This window comes from Perognathus longimembris, chromosome 7 (assembly GCF_023159225.1).
Source record: "Perognathus longimembris pacificus isolate PPM17 chromosome 7, ASM2315922v1, whole genome shotgun sequence".
Lineage (NCBI taxonomy): Eukaryota > Metazoa > Chordata > Mammalia > Rodentia > Heteromyidae > Perognathus > Perognathus longimembris.
The window spans coordinates 72,775,166-72,789,801 of record NC_063167.1 but is presented as its reverse complement, the minus strand read 5'-3'; the positions used below and the strand labels follow the sequence as shown (position 1 = coordinate 72,789,801).

The following is a 14,636-nucleotide window of genomic DNA, read 5'->3' as shown; positions in this document are numbered from 1 at the left end:
TAAGCCAGCCCAGGCAAGAAAGTCTGTGAGCTTCTTATGTTCAAAAAAGCACCAGAAAACCAAAAGTGGAGCTGTGGCTCCAAGTGGTAGAGTGCTAGCCTTGAGCACAAAGAGGCTCAGGGACAGTGCCCAGGCCCTGAGTTCAAGCCCCACAACAGACTTAAAAACAAAACAAAGTATGTTTAGCTGAGTGCCAATGGCTTATGCTTATAATCCTAGCTACTCAGGAGGCTGAGATCTGAGGATCCTGGTTGGATGCTAGCTGGGGAGAAAATAAAGTCCCTGAGACTATTATCTTTAAATAGTGAAACCGTGAAATTGGAACTGTGGCTCTAATGGTAGAGCACCCACCTTGAGCAAGCCCCATTACTGGCATTTTTATTATTTTTTAAAGTACTATTCTTTTATTGAAACAATTTGCACATGTTTTGGCCTTCTCCACAAAACTTGTAGGCTCCTCCAAGTAGGCTGGGGGTGGGGGGGGGAGGCTGAAATTTCCTGCCACAGTGCAGATCTAAGTGATCTAAGAGATCCAGCAGCCAGTGGGGAGCAGATGAGGAGGGAGCCAGCTAGCAGCTGGGTGGGATTCCTGAGCTGCTGGCAGAGGGCATACAGGCTCCCCAGGGTGGCCTTACCTTCCCCAGGGACAGGGCTCTGGGCTTGCTGGGGTTCTTCTGGCCTGACACACAGACAGGAAGTGACAGGAACACTGGGAGCTGAAGGACTCCAGGACAGTCTGTGCAGCTCAGAGGGAGCTGCGGGGAGGGGCAGCGGTTTTTTTTTTTTTTGTTGTTGTTGTTGTTTTATTTTCCCCAAGGCAGATTCAGCACCCACAGCAACGGGAAGGGCGCCAAGACTTAGGGAGGTGTTCCCAGAAGGGAGCAGGGCACCACCCTTGGGCTGTGGCTTTGTCTGTGGCTGTGGTTTGTTCCTGTGTGGGGGCTCATTTCCTAGTAAGAGCCTGCTGGTCCCAAGTGCAGGTCCCCTAGGTGAGAAACTCACCCTCCCTGCACCTGCAGGCCCTATGGTTTCGCCTGCCCCCTCCCCGCCTACTCCCTGGCCCTGGCCACCAGAGCCTTGAGAAGTGTCCATCGATCCACGCGTGTGCCTTTGGGTCTCGTTTCAGAGAGAGTGACAGTCGCCAGGCCAGACAAGACCTGGGAGACCATGGGCCAGAAAAGAATCGCGGTGATCGGAGGGGGCTCCAGCGGGCTCACCTGCATCAAGAGCTGCCTGGAGGGAGGCCTGGAGCCCGTGTGCTTCGAAAGGACCGACGACATCGGAGGGCTTTGGAGGTTCCAGGTAAAGCTCCTGGCACTCCTCTGCACCTGGGCTGAGCTCTCTTCTAGTCTGGGATTTGTGCTGAGCTTGACAGAGACCACAGCTGCTAGAATTCAGCCTGAGGGCCTGGCTCAGCTACCCTCAGCTCCCTCCTACCATCCTTTTCTTTATGAGTTTCTTACTATTTGAGCCCTGTGATGCTAAATAAATCACACCAAAACATTTTTTATTATGCAGAGATTGTTTTTTATTTGCTCACAAGTCCTTTCAGGAATCCCTATTTCTCAATCTAGGATATTGTTTTTTTTCCTACTACCATTTTGGGGGATTGTCAGGGAATATAAAATCCCACGGCTTTGTTGGCTCTGAACTTACATTCTAAAGCTTTTCCAAATGTTTACTCATTAATTATAAATCATGAAATCTGAAGTTAACAAGTATGCGTTTCATTTAATGCAGGAAAACCCTGAGCCAGGCCGGGCCAGTATTTATAAGTCAGTGGTTATGAACACCTCTAAGGAGATGATGTGCTTCAGTGACTTCCCTGTTCCAAACCACTACGCCAACTTCATGCACAACTCCCAAGTCCTGGAGTATTTCCGGATGTATGCCAAAGAATTTGACCTTCTCAAGTATATCCGGTTCAAGGTCAGCTAGGGAATTTTGTGGACATCTTTGTGTCTAAAGTTAATTGTCAAATGGAAATTGTGACTTCATTGGCCAGGGCTAATGTGTAGATAGTGGTTTGATATCTACCTGCATCCTTCCTGTCCAAGCCAAGACTCTATTCTTGGTGCTCTCTGTGTCTGAAAAATAATCAGGAGGGTCTTTCGTATATTTTGTGTGCAGATATAGAAAGCCACCTGCCAGAATGTTTCTGTTGCATTCTATTTGGATGTTAATAAAATGGATGAGTAGAATCAATAGGACCAGGAACTTTAAGGTCTCCTGGTTGTATGACTTGGCCACAATTGCTTAGCTCTCTCGTCCTTTCTGGTCCAGTCTCCAATGTATTATTTTGTGTGATAGCCACAATAATCCAGTGAAGCAGTTCTTGGAAAGTAATCAAAGAAGTAGTGGATCCTGGAGTAGCTAGCCAGAGGGAACAATCCATGGGTTAGGAAGACATCAGTGGTTGTGGGGAAGGCTTGGAATGTGACCAAAGATGTCCACAGGTGCTCAGGGCCTTCAGGTGTAGACAAGAGAGCTAGCAATTTGCCCTTTTCCTGGCAGCAGAGTTAGTTGGCCAGCTAATGTCCTCAGGCTGCCCCATGGAAGTTTTCTCAATCACTGTCAGCTCCAAATCAGTTCCCTTCATGGATTACAAAATCAAATGTGTGCATAGGCACCTGTGATGTAATGGTGGGTGTGATAGTAGCTGTCTGCAGGTGTAACAGATAGTGTTTTGCATGAGTTTCAGGGGTGGGGTAGCAGTTCCTGTGACTGTCACTTTTCAGACGACGGTGTGCAGTGTGAAGAAGCAGCCTGATTTCTCCACATCAGGCCAGTGGGAGGTGGTCACAGAGTGTGAAGGGACAAAGCAGGTGGATGTCTTTGATGCAGTGATGGTTTGTACAGGTCACCACACCGATGCACACCTGCCCCTGGACAGCTTCCCTGGTGAGTAACTAAGCAGCAGGGAGGACTGGAAACCACACTTGGGACCTGACCAATCAGGAGCCAAAGGGCTGTGCTCATTCTCATCTTCAGGGGAAGAGTCTTAAACTTAACCCAACCCATGACACTAGTTCTATTCATTTATTTGTGAAGTCAGGGCCTTGAGGGCTGTCTTGGCTTTCTTGTTCAAAGTTAGTTCTCTACCACTTGAGCCACAGCTCCACTTCTGGCTTTTTGGTGGTTAATTGTAGAGAATAGTTTCTTAAGTTTGTCTACTCAATCTCAGTTCCAACTGGGAACCTCAGATCTCAACCTCCTGAGTAGCTACAATTTCAGGCATTGGCTTTCCATTAAAAAATTTATGAAGCAACATTAGTTTGAATTAAGAATTTTTTAGCAGTACAAGAAAAAACTCAGAACTATTGAGTTTCTGGATGAAATCAGAGCTTGAAGTATTGAATTATTACAGTCTTTGGCTTGGATTTCCATTTCAAATACATACTGTACATGTAGTCAGAGTACACAATGTAGAGTTGCAACGAGAGTAGTGCCAGGCACTGGTGGCTCACAGCTGCCATTCTAGTTACTCAGGAGGCTGGAATCTGAGGATCCCTGTTCAAAGCCAGTCCAGGCAGACAAATCTGTGCGACTCTACTCTCCAGTTAACCAGCAAGAAACTAGAAATAGATCTGTGGCTCAAGTGGTAGAGTACCAGCCTTAAGCCACAAAGCCAACAAGAAAGCAAGGAACAAAAAGAGATGGAAATAGACATCTCAGGAAATAGAAAGCCCACACAAGTGGTTTTCTGAGACTGTGTCCTGCGTCCCTGCAACACCAAAATCCAAACTACTAACAATAAGGAAATCACTTCCCCTGAGAGCAGAAAATAATAAAAAATATTCAGGAAGGAGAGCAGAAAATACTTTTAGAAAATATTCAGGAAGGCGTGAGAATAGCCGAAGGAAGGCAGAACATGGGAAATTCCAGCTTGAAAATGCATAATATGACACAAGGCATCCATCATGTAGGCTGCTTCTCAATCATTGTTCTTCCTTCTCTGGTAGGAATCGACAAATTTCAGGGACAATACTTCCACAGTCGAGACTACAAGAACCCCACAAGGTTCACGGGAAAGAGAGTCATTGTCATTGGCATTGGGAATTCTGGAGGGGATCTTGCTGTTGAGATCAGCCACACCGCCAAGCAGGTTGGAATCAGTGAATGTGTGACCTACCTTTACTTTAGCCTCACCAAGGAAGGGAAGCACACCCCACAAAGGGCACAGAGACCTGTGCACAGCCCGCCCCCGCAACCGCCCAGTGCCAGTGGCACACAGGGTATGGCTTCACTACTTCAGAGTTTGGTTTTGTGTCTCTGGGAGGCCCTACGTACCAGGGAGTTTTTTCTCCATCATTCAGCTAGCCTTCCACTGAAGGAGTCCTTATGGCTCCAGTTGCCTTTGGCATCCCCTCCACCTTGGCTCTGTGGAAGTATGTGTTATGGCTGAGAGAAGAGGGGGGGGTGTAGTTTTCACAGTAGTCATCCATACTGGCCCTGGAAATGCCATGTGTGTCTGTAAAGGTCAGCTACCCGACGCAGTAAAAACTTGCCATTCTTGGGTCAGAGGGGGACTTTTCTTCTCACTCTTAAAATGGGAAAAAAAAGAAGCAACCTCATCTTTCCAAGGACATGATAAGGTTTGACCTTGTAGTCAAGGCAACAGTTGTGCCAGCTTTGCATATAGTTGGGGGAATACAGGATAACATTCATTCTAGAACAATTTCTATCAACTTGCGTTTCTTTTGTTCATTTTGGCTTGATTTTTGTATTATAGGTTTTCATCTGGAAAAAAAGTCATTGCATTGCTAACAGAAGACACATCATGATTTTGTTTTGTTCAGTGTTCACTGAATCCCAACTCTATGAACAATAATAGATAAATGCCAGATTGTTCTTCAGTTACTGTTCTCTGGGCCTGGGTACTGTCACTGATCTCTTCAGCTCAAGGGTAGTGCTCAACCACTTGAGCCACAGCACCACTTTTGGTTTTCTGGTGGTTAATTGGAGATAAGTCATGGCCTTTCTTGTCCTGACTGCCTTTACCTGCAATCCTCAGATCTCAGCTTCCTGAGATTATAGGTATGAGCCACCGGCACCAGGCTAAACTAGTTCTTTTATTAACTGATGCAGCAAAGCAATAATCACCTACCTATACTGGTAATCCTAGCTACTCAGAGGCTGAGATCTGAGGATAGTGGTTTGAAGCCAGTCTAGGTAGAAAAGTCCATGAGACTCCTTATCTCCAAATTAACTAGTCAAAAGAGGAAACTGGAGCTATGGCTTAAGTGGTAGAGTACTAGACTTGAGCAAAAAAGCCAAGTAAGAGCATGAGGCAATGTGCTCATGCCCCAGTGCCACACCTTTCCCCAAGTAGAAGCAAATGTTCTAATCTTTTGAAATGATGCTGACATAGCAGCTGTGCACTAATAACAGCTCTTCACAGTAATTTTGGCACCTATTACCATAAAAGCAATTACATATCACTGAATGAATTAATTCCACAGACTTTTGGTAGGAAAGAATTAGATAAACAAGAAAGGATAAAAAGAGAATTTAAAAAAGGTGTTGTGCTGGATGGATGTGCATAGTATGTGGGAACCCATGCAAAAGCCTTCTTTAACATCACCAGTGTGTCTAGTTTGTTAGTGATCAGTGCTAAGGGAACAGCAACTGAGCACCAGGTACTGTAGATTGCCAAGAAAGAAAACCTCCAAAGGGTGGAGGCCAGCCAGCCTTGTCTGTGAAGGGCCCAGGAAAATGCACAGCAGAACCAGCCCTGTATAGCAGGAACAACACCATCAGCACCAATGCAGGCCACAGATGCTCAGTTGCTGGCATCTCAGTTGGTGTCATATTGAACTTATAAAAAGTGATTTGTAAGTTTCAGTGGATCTGTACATCTCAGTGTATCACAGAACTCTGGTGTAATTCTTGGGGAATAATCCTTTTGTGAGGAGAAAATGTCCCTTTTCAGATTAATTTCATCCAAGATTATATTGATTTTTAAAAATAATCCATTTGTTGTTTTCTCATGAATCCAGGGTTATTAATCTATTGTTTCCTTTAAGCAAGACATAGATGGAAATAGAAATAAGAATGACAGCCAGTTAGCATTGATCTGGTGTTTCCCATATAACACACTTTTTTTTTTTAACAAAACACAAACGTCACAACAGCTCTGTGATGTACCATTTTATGTCACTATTTTATAAATAAGGAATCTTAAAAAAATCTTTGGTGCTGGTACTGGGGCTTGAAATCAGGGCCTTGCACTCTTATTTGGCTTTTTCACTCAAGCCTGTGGCTCTACCTCTTGAACCACACCTCTACTTCTAGCTTTTTGTTGGTTAATTGGTATAAGAGAATCATGGACTTTACTCTCTGGGCTGGCTGTGAACTGTGATTCTCAGATCCTAGCCTCTTGAGTAGCTAGGATTACAGATGTGATGTGTCAGCCTCATCACTGTTATTGAGTTTCATCAGTGGACAGTTCTAGGATGTTTCCAAAGATGAAGACAAGTTTGTCAGCCTGAGAGGTCATTGGCGCCCTGGTGAAGAAGGTTTGATCTGGATCCCAGGAGGAAGAAGACGGGGAGGATTTGCTGGGTAAAAGAGCTTTGAACAGAGACAAAGTTGCAGATCATATCAAGACATATTCATGGACCATGAAGGCACCATTTTCATTATAACCTTCATGTCCAGGAAGGAAAATAGCAGGACAGTTTTTCAAAGATCACATGGGCCATATGTGTCAGTTGAAATTTAATCTTAAATGCAGGGTGCTGTGAGTGGACCATGAGCCTAAATGACAGAATAAACCCTTATTCCCATGTGCCAGGTATTCCTCAGCACCAGGAGAGGAACTTGGATCTTCAACCACGTGGGTAAACATGGCTATCCCTTTGACATGCAACTGAACTCTCGATTTTACGCATTTTTGTCAAAGATGTGTGGTCCATCAGTGTCAAATTCATTTCTGGAAAGGCAGATGAACCAGCGGTTTGACCATGAAATGTTTGGCTTGAAACCTAAACATAGGTAAGTTCTCAGAACCAGAGTAGAGATGGTGATGGCCAAGGCACACAGGATGATTAATAGAACTATTAATGCCCATATTTAAAACAAAAACAGAAAAACTACAGGTCCAGGTATGGGATTTATGACTATAATCCCAGCTATTCAGGACTCTGAGACCAGGAGATCACATTTCAAGCAACACAAGCAAAATGTTAACAAAACCCCATCTCAACAAGCTGGGTATGGTGGCATGAGCCTATCATTCCAAATACAGGGAGGAATAAGAAGGTGGATCACAGTCCATGGCTGTCCCGTGCAAAAGCACCCTGTCTGGAATAAAATAAGTGAAGCAAAAAGGGCTGAAAAGTGGAGCAGTCGCCTAGCCAGCATGAGGCCCTGAGTTCAAAACACTACTACCAGTGGGGAAAATAAAAAGGAAAAAGAAATCTACAGAGCCTAAAATCAGGTTTCTACCATGTGAACCACAGAAAATATGTGATTCTGTATAGGTTGTACCTTCAGTCTGCCATCCTCCTTGATATTAGTCATTTCCCCATGTATCAATGTTTCTTCTGTGGAGGCCACCAAAAACTGACAAAGTTATTGAGGGCATTACATCATTCATTCCCTCATCCATCACCCTGGGGCCTGCAGTGAGCTAGGCATTATACTTTGCCTAAACAAGAGAAGAGACACAATGGAGAAACTGCAAGTGGGACTGAAAGGAATGTTGATAACCTAGTTCTATCAGACTTGTTAGTATGCAGGTGAAAACTACTAACCCATGGCCTTTTCAAACCACAGAGTGCTAGTGCTACTTGAAAAAGATGCCACTCGTCAAATAAAACCCTTCACTTCTCTAGTGCCCTCCTTTTCAATGCCATCCAGAGGCCATTTTGGCCTTGAGATCCTGATCTGGGCTGGGTATAAAGTAGATGTTCCCAAATTCCATCGATGGACTGAAGGGGAAACCAATGGCATATTAAATCACCTTCACAAAAGCAGAATTTTATTGACATGATACTCATTTCTATTCGTGTATGTGTGTGTGTGTGTGTGAGAAAGAGAGACAGAGAGAGAGAGAGAGAGAAAGAGAGAGAGTGCTTGTGTCAGAGTCTCAAGTTTTCATTTGACTGTTTTGCTCAAATATGGTACTCAGCAACTTGAACCATACCTTTGCTTTCGGCTTTTTTGTGTGTGTATGAATGCTAGGCCTGAGGTTTGAACTCAGGGTGCGAGCACTGTCTCCAAGCTTTTATACTCAATGTTAGCACTGTACCACTTCCTGCTTTTCAATAATTAATTGGAGATAAGAGTCTCATGGATTTTCTTGCTGGCTTTGATTTGCAATCCTCAACTCTCAGCCTGCTGAGTAGCTAGGACCACAGGCCTAAGCTATCAGCACAAGTCTTGCTTCTGGCTTTTTGCTGGCTAATTGGAGATAAGAGTCTAATGGGCTTTTCTGCTGAACTGGCTTTACACCATGATCCTCAGATCTCCACCTTCTGATTAGCTAGGACTACAAGCATGAGTCCTTTGAGCCAGCCATGGTGCCAGCTAGGATTTCTGTTTTCTTCTCCCCTTTTCTGTCTCCCTCAAGTCTCTCTTTGTCACTCATTTGTCCTTCCCTTTATCTTTCTTACCACTGACAGAATATTGAGTCAAGATGCAATGGTAAATGATGAGCTGCCAAATCGTATCATTTCCGGCTTGGTGAAAGTGAAAGGAAATGTGAAAGAATTCACAGAGGCGGCTGCCATATTTGAGGATGGTTCCAGGGAGGATGACATTGATGCTGTCATCTTTGCCACAGGCTATAGCTTTGCCTTTCCTTTTCTTAAAGATGATTCTGTCAATGTGGTAAAAAATAAGGTATCCCTGTATAAGAAAGTCTTCCCTCCTCTCCTGGAAAAGCCAACGTTTGCAATCATAGGCTTGATCCAGCCTTGGGGAGCCATCATGCCCATTGCAGAGCTCCAAGCACGCTGGGCCACTCAAGTGTTTAAAGGTAAGTGGAGATACAAACGAACTGCTTTATTACTGGGTGATCCCTTTAGTTATTTCCTTTTGTGTATGTCCTTTTAAACAGCTAGAGACAGTCTACATGACTTTAATGGTGCTTGGCTCAAAATTAGTACTGAAAATTTATTTTTAAGTGAATGTAAAATTTAGTAAAAACCCAGATTAATATGGAATAGTAACAATTTATAGGAACCATTTATTAAGAAATGTATTTACCCTATGTGTATCTGTAGCTTCTATTATTGATGATGTTCTTGTATCACCTTCCTGTGGTTGTACCTACACTATCTCTGTAATCTTATCTGAGTAAATTGGAAACCGTGTTTACTGGTATTGGAAGTAGGAAATTCAAAGGGAATACCAAATTTGAGAGACACAGGGTAAAAAAAGAGAAACAACTACAAAAGCAATATTTGCAAAACTGTTTGGTGTAAGTGAACTGAACACCTCGGGGGGGGGGGGGAAGGGAAAGGGGGGGAGGGAGGGGGCTATGAGGGACAAGGTAACAAACAGTACAAGAAATGTATCCAATGCCTAACGTATGAAACTGTAACCTCTCTGTACATCAGTTTGATAATAAAAATTTGAATAAAAAATATATAAAATTAAAAAAAGAAATGTATTTACCACATACATTCTGAATGTTATATTATTCAATAACAACTTAAATTATTAATGTTACCTTATTCAATAATTTATATTAGTGTAGATTAGCAGTTTATATTAATCATTTAAACCCATAGACATACATCAGCATCAGATGGGAAATTTTTCCCAACTAGGTATGACTTTATTCCATCCTTGGCAATGCTTATTTCCTAAGTCTGAGGTAGGGTAGGCATAAGGTCTTTGAAGAAAATGTTCCCAAGGTCACGCCAGATTTGAGAAAATTGGTGTGTATTCATGAATCAAAAAATAACCTTTTATTACAGATAAAATTAAATACTAAGACATGATGTCAACTAATTCCAGCCCAAAATTAAGACCTGGTTGTAGACTATTCCAGAGTGTGGACTCTTCAGTCTCTCAAAACCTTACTTCTGTGCTTTCCACGGTCCTTCATCTTGCTTTTCAGAAATGCACAAGAGAAAATGTTTAAGGTAGTGGCCTCGGTGAGCTAGCAAAACGGTTAGGCTTCTAAAGGGTTAATTAAATCTAGCATTTTTGTTTATTTTACTTTATGAGAATACTGGAGCTTGAATCAAGACCATGCACTCTCGTTCTCACTTGGCTTTTTATGCTCAAGGAGGGGATATCCTCCACTTGAGCAATGCTTCACTTCCAGCTTTTTGCTGGTTAATTGGAGACCAGTCTTGTAGACTTTTGTGACTAGCCTGGCTTTGAACTACAATTCTCACATTTCAGTCTCCTGAGAAGCTAGAATTACAAATGTCAGCCTCCAGTGCCCAGTAGATATTTTAAATGAATTATCTGCCTCAGACCTCTAGGAAATGTCTAAGTGGTGAGAAGTAATTTGAAAATCAAGTTCCAAAATAGGTTTCTTGAGCAATCTCAGTGACTAATCTTAATCTGATTTTGCTGTTTCCTCACAGAATTATAAGTATAAGCAATAATTTCTCTGGCTAAAATGAGAATACATGGAAAAACACACAGGCATTTATCTATCTACCTACCTATCTATTTATTTATTTTTGGGATGATATTGGGACTTGAATTCAGTGTCGTGTGCTTTTTACTTGAGCCATAACTCCACTTCTGCTTTTTTCTGGTGAACTGGAGAGAAGAGTGTCTCAGATTTATCCACCTGGGCTAGCTTTTTTTTTTTGGCCAGTCCTGGGCCTTGAACTCAGGGCCTGAGCACTGTCCCTGGCTTCTTCCCGCTCAAGGCTAGCACTCTGCCACTTGAGCCACAGCGCCGCTTCTGGCCGTTTTCTGTATATGTGGTGCTGGGGAATCGAACCTAGGGCCTCGTGTATCCGAGGCAGGCACTCTTGCCACTAGGCTATATCCCCAGCTCCCACTTGGGCTAGCTTTGAACCACAGTGCTCAGGTCTCATACCCTGAGCTGCTAGAATTATATCCATGAGCCACCAGCACCCAGCTCAGAAGGCTCTTTGTGAGTGGTGAGTGTGGACTCCTGTGGTTTAGGAGAGGCACAGAGCATACTTGTTGGGGTATGCCCAGGAAAGAGTAACCAGCAAGGCAAAGAACAATGTTCCCAAGACTAAAGCATCCCATTCTATGACCTCCTCTGAAGGTAATGAGATCTCTATGACCAGAGATGTTTAGGAAAGAAAGAGATTACCACTTGGTTTTAGTGGTACTTGTTAGGTAACATGTACTTCCATTCTGAAATTCAATGTTCCAGAATTCTATGGAATATTACCTAAGAATCAGATGTGTCTAAAGATTTCTACCGGACCTGGAGCTTACATATTGGGGTATAAGGCTAACAGTAAGCTAGACTGCTGTTGTTTTATTTTTACTGAAATATGATTGGCTGTTGGTTCAGTTGTGTCCTTGACATGAAATTTCACTACACAATCTTCTACTATAGTGTTTCAGTGCTGGAATTTATGTGGGAAGATTGTCAATAAGAGTTGCTCTCGATTTTCCTTTCTAACTCTTAGCAACTGCAAGGTTTAGAGGGGGCGGATTATCTTCCATTGACCTTTAGTATAAATGTGTGAGAGATAAGTTTATTTTTATTTCTTTCTCAGTGGTTAAAACAGCAACACTTTGTGTTGGACCCTGATGGCTCATGCCTGTAGTCCTAGCTCAGATCTCAGAGATCTGAGGATGTAAGTTCCAATCCAGTGCAGCCAGAAATGTCTGAAAAATTCTTATCCTCAATGAACCAGCAATAGCTGGAAGTGAAGCTGTGGTTCAAGTGGTAGACCTCTAGCCTTGAATGAAAAATCTAATTGAGAACTTAAGGCTATGAGTTCAAACCCCAGTACTCACACATACACACATGCATGTGCACACACACACACCGAAAGAAACTTGGATTTGGGGTCATTTATTATTTCCAATTTTCAGATTGGGCTTGCTCCACTTGTATCATATTTCAATAGTGATACGATAAGGTGCTCAATTATACTATAAATTTTTTTGCCAGTCCTCGGGTTGAATACAGGTCCTGAACACTGTCCCTGGCATCTTTTTGCTCAAGGCTAGCACTCTGCCAATTGAGCCACAGCGCCACTTCTGCCTTTTTCTATAGATGTGGTGCTTAGGCATTGAACACAAGGCTTCATGTATGGGAGGCAAGCACTTTTACCACTAGGCCATATCCCCAGCTCCGTAAACTATAATTTGGGTACAGAAAATTATTCTAAATTCTAAGAATTTTCTACAGTGTACTAATTGTTAATGGGATCATTATTCCTTACCGGGATATTGTATGCTTCCGAATTTCATTTTTCTCTTTAGGGATAAAGAAATTGCCCTCACAAAGTGAAATGATGGCAGAAATAATGAAGACTCAAGAGGAAATGGCAAAAAGGTAAGAAAATTTCCCAGGGACATGTAGGATTATAGGCCAGACATTGTTGGCTCCAGTCTGTAATCTGAGATTTGAGGCTTACAGTTCAAGGCCTGTCCAGAAAAGTTCATGTAACTATCTTATTGAAAATTAACCCATGAAATGTAAGGAGGAGACATTACTCAAATGGCAGAATGCCAATCTTAATTTAAAAAAAAGCCAAGTGAGAGCATAAGGCCCTGAGTTCAATCCCAGTACTGTTTACAAAAAAGAAAAGTCTGCTATATTTCCAACTCCATTCCTTCCTGTAAAGCATATTGCCTCCCCTAAAATATTTTCTTAGCTTGGAACATCTCTACGTAATATACCTATTGTACCTGGAGAGCCACTTACTCTTGTAGAATAAGTCATTCTCGCTCTTCCTTGTGGGTTCCAATTTATCTTGACTTTGGGAGGGCCTGCTCTGTGGATACTCCTGCCCCTGTCAATGACTCATAAAAGAATTCAAGATCTTATGCCAGAAAGCCTTTGTGGTTGCTTTCTGCATCTGTATATGCTGGGCTGGCCCTTCTGCATTCATGTTTGCCTTCTGGTGCTGTAGTCAAGACCTATGTCCATGACTGCCCATACCTCCATGTTGCTGTTCCCCTGACTTTTATTTTATTGGTGCCAATAGTGGGACTTGAACTCAGGGCCTCATGCTGTCACTTGTCTTTTCTGCTCAAAGCTGGTGCTCTACACTTGAGCTACAGCTCCACTTCTGGCTTGTGGTCAATTGGAAGTAAGATTCTCACTGCCTTTCCTACCCAGTCTGGCTTTGAACGGCAATCCTTAGATCTCAGCCTTCTGAGTCACTGGGATATGGGCATGAGCCAGCAGTGCCTGGCTCTGTTCACCTGATTTTGAATATTCTTCTGTGTTTTTGTCTTACCCTTGCAAGACCTATGACAGCTCTCTTTAAACTCTACTCTCTTTACAAGTCTACTTAGCATTCAAAACCCACAGTATTTACCAAAAGCTTGAGTCCTCTGTCTCTCTTATCTCCTCTTGTCCATCATAAGATCCTTAGAATTGGTGATAGTTGTCTTCTGTGGTTTCCACTATTCCTTGTCCAAAACCAAGCAGAGAGTTAGAGAGCATTGACTGAAGGGTTGGTTGAATTGCTGATAGTTCAAGGCCTGTGTCTTCTCTCCTTCAGGTATGTGGACAGCCAGCGCCACACCATTCAGGGAGACTACATAGATACCATGGAAGAGCTTGCTGAGTGTGTGGGTGTCAGGCCCAATCTACGGTCTCTGGCCTTCACTGACCCCAAGCTAGCATTAAAGGTCCTATTTGGCCCCTGTACTCCTGCCCAGTACCGTCTGCAGGGTCCTGGAAAGTGGGATAGAGCTCGAGAAACCATCTTAACCACAGAAGATCGCGTGAAAAAGCCTCTGATGACCAGAGCAGTGGAAAGGAGTAATTCTTCATCTTCAGTGATAACCATGAGCAGATTTATACTAGTGGTGGCTCTCTGTGCTGTCCTTCTGGCTTACTTCTAGATGTACTGTTGTCAAAGCTCTAGCTTTCAGTGGAGAGGTCTGTATGGTAGGCTTTGAACAGGGATCTTCAGATATCACGCTCCTGAATAGCTTCAATTATAGATATGCGCCACCAGCATCTAGCTCTCAGGTTCTCTTTGAGTCTTCTTTTATACATCTATAGCCAGAGGTTTTTGTTTTTGTTTTTGGCCAGTCCTGGGCTTGGACTCAGGGCCTTAGCACTGTCCTTGGCTTCTTTTTGCTCAAGGCTAGCACTCTGCCACTTGAGCCACAGCACCACTTCTGGTCATTTTCTGTATATGTGGTGCTGGGGAATTGAACCCAGGGCCTCATGTATACGAGGCAAGCACTCTTGCCACTAGGCCATATCCCCAGCCCCAATATAGCCAGAGTTTTGACGTGTAGTTTATGCTAAATAAACACATAGTTATGGTTCAGCAATTTTTTTAATGGGGACCCTAAGTCAGTGCCTATAAAAATGACTGACTTTCTATGAGAAGCTCTATCTGATTAGTTTTTACATTGTAATTGAATGAATATATGCTGGGAAACAAGAGAAACAATCATCTTATCATAATTGTATATAACTTAATATAGGACATGTATATACTTAAGACCTTTAACTCGCTGTTCACTGGTATATCCTA

The 14,636-nt window shown here is 43.0% G+C and overlaps 1 protein-coding gene across 1 annotated transcript; it reads left to right on the top strand.

The window, feature by feature from the left end:
• Positions 1–1,065: 1,065 nt before the first annotated feature.
• Positions 1,066–13,995, top strand: LOC125355493 (flavin-containing monooxygenase 5-like). Its single transcript, XM_048351892.1, has 8 exons — positions 1,066–1,302; positions 1,741–1,929; positions 2,739–2,901; positions 3,963–4,105; positions 6,797–6,996; positions 8,628–8,983; positions 12,394–12,466; positions 13,644–13,995. Exons 1-8 carry the CDS (start codon positions 1,168–1,170, stop codon positions 13,987–13,989), a joined length of 1,605 nt encoding a protein of 534 aa, XP_048207849.1. The 5' UTR covers positions 1,066–1,167; the 3' UTR covers positions 13,990–13,995.
• The last annotated feature ends 641 nt before the right edge of the window (positions 13,996–14,636 follow it).